This window comes from Crocuta crocuta, unplaced genomic scaffold, assembly GCF_008692635.1.
Source record: "Crocuta crocuta isolate KB4526 unplaced genomic scaffold, BGI_CrCroc_1.0 scaffold258, whole genome shotgun sequence".
Lineage (NCBI taxonomy): Eukaryota > Metazoa > Chordata > Mammalia > Carnivora > Hyaenidae > Crocuta > Crocuta crocuta.
Genome location: NW_027532842.1, coordinates 4,529,764 through 4,541,312, shown reverse-complemented (window position 1 = coordinate 4,541,312; position 11,549 = coordinate 4,529,764). Strand labels below are relative to the sequence as shown.

Below are 11,549 nucleotides of genomic sequence, written 5' to 3'. Positions count from 1 at the left end.
TATTGAAGCCCACGTACCCTACTCCCCGCTGACCCCTCCTGCCCCCCCCCGGCCCCCTCATTCTCTGGGTCCACTGAACTCAGGTGCCATAGGTTGCTAACTGTTTTGCTAGCTTCTAATTAAGAAGAGAATATAGTGCTTTTCAGTAAATGTTTCATATTTAGAAGCCCTTCCACAGTATGACAAAAATCATGCTTCTATCATAAGCTCATATTTACATTCTTTATAGATAGAATGGAAGATTTCTTTCTGATTAGAAATCCAAGTGCTATGGATAAAAACCACAGTTGAACAGGGTAGATTGAAATCATCATAAAGAGCATTTTGGCTTATCCTTGGCCATTTGGATATATACATATTTTAGAAACAGCGCATCAGGCATCCAGGGCTTTTGATTGGGATTACAATAAGTCTATAAATCAATCTGAGGACAGCTGACTTCCTTATAGTATTGAGTATTCCAATAACGAGCATGGTATATTTCTCCATTTAGATGTTCTTAATGTCTCCAATCAAGTCTTACAGTTTTCCTCAGAAGTCATGGACATCATTTGTTAGATTTATTCATGTCTTTCCTATTTTTAATGCAATGGTAAAATAGTATATAGACTTTTCATTTTCCAAATGTTTATTGCTGGTATATTGGAATATAATTGGCTTTTAAATATTGGCCAATATCCAGCAAACTGCCAACCTCTTTTATTAATTGTAATATTTTATCTGAACTGCTTTTGTATTTTCTGTGTGCACCCTGTATCATCTATGGTTTAAAGCCAGTTTCCCTCTTTCAGCGGCTTGTGCTCCTCTCTTTGTCTTATCGTGGTGGGTCGTAACTCCCCCACAGTGGCGAAGAAAGGTGGCAATACCAAGCAACTTTCTTATGTTTCATCTTATTCTTAATCTCAAAAAAAAAAAAAAAAGCTTTCAGTGTTTTGTTAAGTATGATTCTGTCACCCTGTGGGTTCCTGTGCCGCAGTAGATGTGGGATACACTGCGTGTTTCAAACCCTACTTTTGAAGCAGACTTTACGTCCACTGTGTCGCTCCAGGCTCGGCATCCACCTAGTCTCCGTCATCCCATCTAAGCTTCTCCAAATCCTTAGAGGTGCCAAGGCACCGGCCCCAACCCACCACTCCAAGTTCATCTTTGCCATTATCCTGAACCTCCGTTGCCCAACCCACAGTCTGCACTGTGCTTCAGATCCACTGGCCTCTTTAATTCCCTGTAAGCATCCAGGTGGACTCTACCTCCCTGGGGGTTTACTCCATTCCTCTTTTGGTGCTCATCCTTTGGCTTAGTACCTCCTTCAACTCACTGGCCCTGAGAACAGCGTGTCAGGAAAGCTGGATCATAGTCCCCTCTACTTCTTTGGTTGTTATGCTGAATTAATTTTGCTGTGGCTTGTTCTTGCTGGCTTTATTATGTATCCTTTTTTTTTGTCTTAGGAGATTGAGATTCCATTATTTCAATTTACTGTGGCATCTTAACAAGGAATGTCGTTTATGTTTGTATGCCTGCATGCGTGTCTAGATGTGGGGAGGTCTGTATGTGTGGGTCCAAATAAATAAGAAAATACTACCTAACCTCATTTGATGTTTAGGAAGATCTAATACAGAGTGAAAAGCCATACCCACCTCCATGAAATAATAAAGACAACTAGCTTAAGTGAAAAGAGGCATTACGCCAATAAACTGCTTCCTATGTAGAAGAAAACATGAGGAAAAACATGGCTTGTGGTTTTGTAGTTCCAACATATGTTGTTAAATGAAAAATAAAAACATGCAGAGGGATATGTTTCCACTTCAGACCAAAGGAATAACATACAATTAAATACACACCTATAATTTTTTTAATTATGAGTAAGATACAAAACTCAGAAGCCATAAAGAAAAATACCAATAAATTTAACTACCTAAGACTAACATGCAGAATACGTGTCATGAAAAGTAAATGTGAAAAGCTGGAAATATATTCATGTAGCAGATATGGGAAAAAATTAACCTCCTTAACACATAAATATCTACTAATAATAAAAAGACCATTTTATTGTCTTTTTATTTTTTACTTCATGCAGATATGCCATCCTCATAGCAAAAACTGCCATTGAATACCATTTTACCTACTGGATCAAAACATGCAGTAAGGCTACCTACTGCCAATGGGGGTTTGGGGAAACTGATAATCTCATAACTAAATGTGTGCAAACTCTTTGGGGGATAATTTAGTAATAATTTCCAAAATTCACAATACTCTCTGATCCAGCAATTACACTTATAGAAATGTTTCCTACAGGTCTGCCTACTCATGGGCACGAAGAATAGTCTTTGCAACACTGTTGATAATGGCAAAGGACCCAAAACAGTCTTAATGTCCACTAATAGGAGACTAGTTAAATAAATAATGATCAATTAGTCATACAAGCAACCCTGAAAGAATGAAGTAGATATTCATGGGCTGATATGAAGCCATCACCCACGTGTGTTGTAGAGTGAAAAAACAAAATATAGAAGAGCACCTCCCTACTTGTACAAAAAGAGAGAGGATATATACAATAGTTATATGGATTTCACATTCCTAGAAATTACACACACACACAACACATGCATATGAAATCACTATAATAGTTCCTTCTTGGAAAAGGTATTGGAGCATGATGGAGTCTTAAAATTTTTGAAATTCTTCTAATGCTTGAATTTTTCAGTTAAAAACTAGAAAAAGATATTGAACCATATGGGTGACCTTACCGTATAAATAAAATTTCCAAGAAACAAATAGTCTGTAGTATAGCCCCCTTGTAAGACCATATCTGAAAAATGAAAAAGTCATTTATTTATTTTTATAGAGCCTGAAACAGAGATTTGAAATTATTTTTACCAAAGGTACCCATGCCGGCCACCAAAAATGTTTCTCAATTATTGGTCATTTTTCTAAAGTGACAACAATGCTTGCTTTGCCTGTCGTGACACTTTTCCATTTCTCACTCTCTCCAAAGATATATTAAGCAACAAGTGAGTCAATACATTGCAAGGAGCACATGAATGTGGTTACTAAACTTAGTTTCGCACGAAAATAAACCGTCTGGCAAACTGAAAGTCCAATTTGATGAGTGGCACTGGGAAACAAGGCTAGGATTTTAAGGATTTTGAAATAACATCTTTGACACTTTTACTTTTCCAGGGTTACTAAAATAATAAAGCTAACAGATAAATTTACAAGGGAATTTCATAGTTTGTTCTATTACTGCTAAGTCTACTATAACTTATGAATTTGAGACTCTTGAATGCTGAGAACAAACTGAGGACTGATGGGGGTGGGGGGGAGGGGGTGATGGGCATGGAGGAGGGCACTTGTGGGGATGAGCACTGGGTGTTATATGGAAACCAACTTGACAATAAACTGTTTGTAAAAATAAATAAATAAAAAATAAAAACCATGGCTTTTGAAAAAAAAATGTTCATGCACATTTAAAAAAATAATAAATAAAAATAATGTGATCAAATCCCAAATGTATTCACAATAAACAGCTTCAGCAAACTACAAGTTAAAAGAAACTTCCTCAACATGCTAATGGACATCTATGGAAAAGCCAATATCATAATTAATGATAAAAGGAATTTTTTCCTCCTAAGATTAGGGAAAAAAGCAAACATGTCCACACCTACCTCTTCTATTTAACATTGTTTTGGAGGTCATAGACTGTGCTTTAGTACAAGAAGAATACATGAAAGGGAAGGAAGAAGTAAACCTCTTTACTCACAATGTGGTATATATAGAAAATACTAAAAAAGCAAAAACCAGCTACTAGAACAATTAGTGAATTTAGCAAGATCACAGAGTGCAAGTTATTGTAAGAAATAAAATGTATTTCTATACGGTAACAATGAAAAATTGGAAAATAAGATCTAACAACACCATTTACAGTAGCAACCAAAACTTGAATAGCGATGTTTAACAAAAGATGTGCAAAGATTCTGCATCAAAAATTACCCACAAAATTCCTAAGAGAAATTAAAGATAACTTAAATCACTGTAGAGACAGACTGTTCGTGAACTGGAAGACCTAATATTGTTAAGATGTCAGTTCTCCAATTCGCCTGAAGTTAACCTGTAGACTAAATGCAATCGCAGTCAAGATCTCAGCATTTTTAATTACAATTTCAACTGATTTTAACAATTTGTATTGAAATTCAAAGGACTTAGGATAGCCAGAAATTTTTCAGAGAAGGTATGTTACCTGGTTCAAGATTTAAATGTGAAGTACAGTTATCAAGACAATACGGTCTAAGAATAGACTTAGACATCAATGAAACATAGAGATTCCAGGTATAGATCCATACATACAGCTTCAAAGATGCCAACATAATTCCATGGGAAAAACATCATCTTTTCAACCAAAGGTATGGAACAATTGGCCATCAATAGGCAAAAGATAAATCTCAACTCTTACATCAATCCATAAACAAAATTAAAATCAGAAAACTGAAAAACAAACTTCTAAAAGAAAACAGCAGTAAGTCTTTGTAACCTTTCAGTGGGCAAAGGTTTCTTAGCATAAAAAGAAAAAACACAGAGCATAAAAATGTTTGATAAATTAATCAAGCCATAGATTCAGGGACAAAATTACAATGTATACATGACAAAGAACTCTTGTCCAGAAAGAACACTAGCAACTCCGGAGGACAGTTGCAACAATTGGATTTAAAAATGGGTGAATTACTTGGAAAAAAAATTCCCTCAGAAGAGGTACACAAATGGCATGAGATGCTCTATATCATTACTCATCAGAAAAATGTAAAATAAAATCACAAAGAGCTAGTGTATAATATTTCAGTGATGGTGTAAACAATAAGTGATGCATGATAAAATGGGGTGAACTTATTCTCATTGAATTTCTAATTTAAGATTATTTGATAAGAAAAAATCATACATGTAAAATCACAGTCCCTGATTTATATATAGCAAAATTGCAAATGGCCCCCCTTTAGGATTCGCTTCTGTGGTAACAGAACCTTTCTGGGACTTTTCTGTGAGGATCTCATGCCTGGGTCTTGATCCCTGCCTCCATCACCACATCTGCTTTCTTGCCGGAAGAGTCCCCAGACCACAGCTGCTGGAGATACCCAGCTGCAACTTGCACCTGACTGCCTCAGCCCCTGAGGACCCCAAGAGGGTTAAACAAACATAGTGATATACGAGCAAGTTAGTGGCGCCATTATAAGTAAATGAAGAGGGGGAAATGCATCCCAATTTCTAAATAATTTTTAATGACCTTTTGGAATACAAAATTTTCACTAGCTGTAAATCACCAGAAATATAATTAATAGCAGAGAATGTAAAGCCTATTAAAACATTAAAAACAATGCAAACATTTTTGCACATATGTATATAATCACTATTCCTTGCCTGTCTCTGCACTTCTTTAGCACTTGTACTAGAGCAGTAATTCCCAAACTTGTCTGTACTTTGGAATCTTCTGGTGAGCTTCATAAACCACTGACGCCTGTGGCCTCACCATAGATTGTGATTCAGGTGGTTTGGGGGTGGTGTGGGCTTTTGGAATTTTTTAAAAAATCTCTCACCGATTCTGATGTAAAGACAAGTTTGAGAATTGCTGCATATATTCGAAAATGGTAGAGATGATGGTCCTCTCTCTCTCTTATTTTCAATGTCCCTGTTAATAGATTTCATGTGATACAAGTGAAAACATAATGCTATGTAGATCATATAACCCTGGTCGATTACATTTAGTATGACACATTTAGGCCGGATTTACAAAGTAGGAACCTACAAACACTGGTTTTGCTTCACAGAACTGCCCAATGGTGAGTGAGAGCTTGTGATTATGTAGTTTGCTTGCCCGTTATACACAAAACCCCTTTANGGGATGAGCACTGGGTGTTCTGTGGAAACCAACTTGACAATAAACTATTTGTAAAAACAAAAAAAAAACAAACCTGTTAGTGCCAAAACACCGCAGTCAAATNACCATGAGAGACTCTTGAATGCTGACAAAAACTGAGGACTGATGGGTGTGAGGGGGAGGGGAGAGATGGGCATGGAGGGGGGCACTTGTGGGTATGAGCACTGGGTGTTATATGGAAACCAACTTGACAATAAACTATTTGTAAAAACAAAAAACAAAAAACAAACCTGTTAGTGCCAAAACACCGCAGTCAAACAATTCAGTCCCATTAACTTGTAAGGAAATTTGCAAATATTATTTTATCTTAGTTAGTCCTCTGTTACTCCTCTGTAAGCGCAAATAGTCATAATTATTCATTTCTTGTAGAGAATAGAAGGGTGGTGTGTGTGTGTGTGTGTGTGTGTGTGTGCGCGCGCGCGCACCCGCGTATGCTGGGGGACATTTTACATGTTATGAGATTGAAAATTTTAGTGACTCTTAGAGAAAAATGCCCAAAACATGAATGTTTTAAAAAGAATTAGCATATTTAATACTTGACATTTAACAACCTAAATTATGTAAAATACAAACTTAATAAAACCATAGTATTTCTTGTCCTGGATTTGCATTCATTATTACCACAGTGGCTCAGATTCCCTTCTGTATTTTGAGGATGATCTATGATGCCCCAAATATATTCTATTTATTGTATAGAATAAATCTTTACCAGATTTAGTGAGATAGAATTTATATACCACACATCCAAACATTTAAAATGTACAGTTCAGAGGCCTTTAGTATATTAACAGAGCGATGCGACTATCAACATAATCAATTGTAGACCACTTTCTCTCCCTCCCAGAAGAAACCCCAGATCACTGCCCAGCCGTCCGCCAACCTCACGCAAACACTCATCTACTTTCAGTCTCTATCTATTTGCCTGTCCTGGACATTTCATGTAAATATGTGGTCTTGTGACTAGTTTCTTTCATTTCGCATAACGTTTTCAAGATTCATCACTGTCGTAGCATGATCAGTACTTCATTCCTTTTTATTAATAAACACTATCCCATTGTATGGATATAGCACATACCCATTATGTATCTATTCGTTGATTAACGGACATTTGGGTTATTGTGAGCAAAGCTGCTATGTGTACACATTTTTCTGTGGCATAGACTTTAATTTCTCTTGGGCATACACCTAACAGTGTACTTGCTGAATAATAGGGTAACTCCATGCCTAACCATTACAGGAAATGCCAGACTGTTTCCCAAAGAAGCTACACCATGTTACATTCCTGCCAGCAGTTTATGGGGATTCCAATCTCCACATCCTTGCCAGCATTCATTGCTATCTGTCATTTTGATTATGGCCATCCTCATGGACATGAAGTAGTACCTCATTGTGGTTTTAATTTGCATTTGTTTAATGATTAATGATGCTGAGCATCTTTTCATGTATTAGTTACTTGAATATCCTCTGGGTGGGGGAAGGTCTATTCAAATCTTTGGCATATTTTAAAAACTGGGTCTTTTTGTCTTTTTACTGTTGAGTTGTAAGTGTTCTCTATGCATCCCGGAAAGAAATCTTTGTTATAAATGTGCAAATGCTTTGTTCCATTCTGTGGGTTGTATTTGCACTTCTTTATTGAAGTATAATTGACATACAATGTTAGTTTCAGGTGTACAGTGTATTGATTAGACAATTCTATTCATGAGTCACTGCTCACCACAATAAGTGTTAGTCATGGTCTGTCACCATACAAAGTTTTTACAGTATTATTGACTCCATTCCCTATGCTGTACTTCTCATCTCCATTTATCTATTTCACCCATTTCCCCACCTACCTGCCATCTGGTAACCACAGTTTATTCTCTGTATTTGTCTAGCATTTTGTTTGTTTGTTTGTTTGGTTTTTTAGTTTCCATGTGTAAGTGAAATCATAGGGTATTTGTCTTTCTACGTTTGACTTATTTTCACTTAGCATAATACCTCTACTTAGCATAATACCTCTAGGTCTATCCATCATGTCACAAATGGCAAAAGTCTCATTCTTTTATATGGCTGAGTAAGATTTCATTGTATATGTATATGTATGTATATGTGTACATCTGTGCGTGTGTGTATACACACATACCACATCTTGTTTATCCACTCCTCTACAGATGGACACTTGGGCTGCTTCTATATCTTAGCTGTTGTAAATAATGCTGCAAGTAAATATTTTTGGAATGAATTGATGTTACACTGCTGCATTAAAAAGTCACCACAAAACTTAGTGATTTAAAATATTTTATAATCTCTTGTTCTAAAAAAAATAATGCTGCAATAATCATAGGAGTGTATGTATCTTTTTGAAATAGTGTTTGTTTTCTTTGGGTAAACATCCAATAGTGGAATAGCTGGATCATATGGCATTTATATGTTTAATTTTTGAGGACGCTCCGTACTGTTTTCTACAGTGGCTGCCCCAATTTACAGTCCCATCTACAGTGCATGAGGGCTGCCTTTTCACCACATCCTCACCAACACTTATTTCTAGTCTTTTTGGTATTTGCCATTCTGATTGGTGTGAGGTGTTACTTCACTGTGGTTTTGATTTGCATTTCCCTGATGATCAGTGATGTTGAGCATCTTTTCATGTGTCAGTTGGACATCTGTATGCCTTCTTTGGGAAAATGTCTATTCAGGTCCTCTACCCATTTTAATCAGATGGCTTTTTTTATGTTGTGTTCTTTATATACTTTGGATATTAACTCCTTTTCAGATATATCATTTGCAAATATCTTCTCCCATTGACTAGGTTGCCTCTTGTTTTGTTTGATGATTGCTTTTGCTGTGCAAAAGCTTTAAATTTTGGTGTAGTCCCACTAGTTTATTCTTTTGTTTCCCTTGCTGATGAGACCTATGGATAAATATGTTGCTAAGCCTAATGTCCGAGGATTGCTATTATATGTTCTTTAAAATTTTTTGATTTCAAGTCTCACATTTAGATTTTTAATCCATTTGGAATTTATTTTCATGCATGGTATGAGAAAGAGGTCTAGTTTCATTCTTTTGAGTGTAGCTGTCCAGTTTTCCCAACACCAATTATTGAAGACACTGTCTATTGTGTATTCCTGCATCCTTTGTTGTAGATTGACTATATAGGCATGATGTATTCTTGTCTCCTATTGTGTGTTCTTACTTCCTTTGTTGTAGACTGACTATACAAGCAAGGGTTTATTTCTGGAGTCTCTGTTCTATTCCTTTGATCTATGTGTCTATTTTTGTGCCAGTGCCATAGTATTTTGATTACTACAGTGGTGTAGTAGATCTTGAATCTAGGATTGTAATACCTTCCTCCAGATTTGTTCTTTTACAAGATTGCCATGGCTCTTCAGGATTTTGTGTGTGTGTGTGTGTGTGTGTGTGTGTGGTTCCATATAAGTTTTAGGACTATTTGTTCTAGTTCTATGAAAAATGCTAATGGTATTTTGATAGGGATTACACTGAGTCTTTAAATTGCTTTGGGTATTATGGATATTTTAGCAATATTACTTTTTTCAATCCATGAGCATGATATTATCTTTCCATTTGTTTATGTCAATGCAATTTCTTTCATCAGTGTCTTATAGTTTTTGGAGTATAAAGTCTTTTACCTCTTGATTAAATTTATTTCTAGGTATTTTATTCTTTTTTGTGTAATCTTAAATGGGGTTGTTTCTTAAATTTCTATTTCATTAGCAACATATAGAAATGCAATAGTTTTCCACTGGGCACATGTGTAGCTCAGTTGGTTAAGTGACTAACTCTAGACTTTTCCTCAGGTCATGATCTCACAGACATGAGATCAAGCCCTGCATTGGGCTCCACACTGGGCATAGAGCCTGCCTAAGATTTTCTCTCTTCCTCTCCCTCTGCCCCTCTTCCTCCTCCTCTCTCTCTCTCTCTCTGTCTCAGTAAAAAAAAAAAAAAAAAAAAGGAAAAGGAAAAGAAAAAAGAAATGCAACAGATTTCTTTATATTAATTTTGTATCCTTTATTGAATATATATTAATTTTGTATCTACTTTATTGAATTCATTTATTGATTTGGGAGGTGTTGCCAGCTAAACAGTATTACATCTTTCAATCCACAAACATAGGATGACTTTATGTTCATTTAAGCCTTCTTTAATTTCTTTCAACAATGTTTTATAATTTTCAAAGTTTATTGTTAAGTTTAACAATGTTTTATAATTTTCAAAGTTTATTGTTAAGTTTATTTCTAAGTATTTTCTTAATTTTTATGCAATGGTAAATAGAATTGCCTTTTTTATATATTTATTTATTCTTAAGAGAGAGACAGAGTGCAAGCAGGGGAGGGGCAGAGACGGAGACAAAGAATCTGAAGCAGGCTCCAGGCCCCAGCACAGAGACTGACATGGGGATTGAACTCATGAACTGTGAGATCATGACCCAAGCCAAAGTCAGTCGCTTAACTGACTGAGCCACCCAGGTGCCCCTAGAGTTGTTTTCTTAATGTCATTTTCTGTTTTCTTACTTCTGTTGTATAGAAATAAAATTGATCCTCTGTGTGCTAATCTTGTTCCCTGAAACTTTATCACCTTTAATAGTATTTTAATTCTAGCATTATCTATATATATAACATGTAGTTTTAGCATTATATATATTATATATATGCATATATATAATACATATAATCATGTCATATACAAATAGAGATTGTTTTACTCTNTGAGCGAAAGTCGGACGCTTAACCGACTAAGCACCCAGGCGCCCCTACTCTTTCTTTTCTTCTCTGGGTGATTTTTATTGCATTTTCTTGCCCAACTGTACTGCCTAAAATTTCTAACACAATGATGAACAGAAATGTTGGAAATGGTATCTTTGTCTCTTTTTTTAAAAGCATACTTATTTTTCAGAGAGAGAGAGAGAGAGGAGAGAGTGCACATGAGCCGAGGAGGGGCGGCGAGAGTGGGAGAGAAAGAATACAAAGCACGTTCTGTGTTCTCAGCATACAGCCTGATGCTGGGCTCAATCTCACAAACTGAGATCATGACCTGAGCTGAAATCAAGAGTCAGATACTTAGCCCACCCAGCCACACAGGCACTCCCCATTCTTGATTTTAGGGGAAAGCATTCGGTCTTTCACCACTAAGCATAATGTTAACTGTGGGAGTTTTGTTGATGTCTTTTATCAGATTGAGAAAGATCCATTCTCCATACTCCTACTTTATTGAATGTTTTTATCATGAAGATGTACTGGCTTTTGTCAAATGCTTTTTCTGAATTTATTGAGACAATCATGTAGTTTTTGTTCTTTATTGTTATGTTATGATGTATGGCATAAGTTTATTTTTAGATGTTAACCCAGCTTTGCATTACTGAGATAAATCCCATTTGGTGTTTTTGTGTATAACCTTATATATATTTCTAGATTTAGTATGTTGATATTTTGATAAAGATTTTGCATCTATACAATTTTATGAAGTTTCTTTTTAAATCATTTGTGAAAAGACACAAGAATAAATATGCATTTACACTGTCTTATATGATTACTAATCACCTTAACCAATGCTCTTTGTGAACTGGGTTTACATTTTTAATCTGAAGAACTTCCTTCAGTATTTCCTGAAAAAGCATGTATTATAGTAACAAATC

At 35.7% G+C, this 11,549-nt stretch overlaps 1 protein-coding gene across 1 annotated transcript in view; it reads right to left on the bottom strand.

The window, feature by feature from the left end:
- The window catches only part of LOC144216133 (phospholipid-transporting ATPase IB-like), a 194,503-nt gene that overhangs the window by 32,340 nt on the left and 150,614 nt on the right, over positions 1-11,549 (bottom strand). The window contains exon 32 of the mRNA XM_077745421.1: positions 2,745-2,806. Coding sequence (XP_077601547.1) covers positions 2,745-2,806 — 62 coding nt within the window. The remainder of the gene's footprint in view (positions 1-2,744; positions 2,807-11,549) is intronic.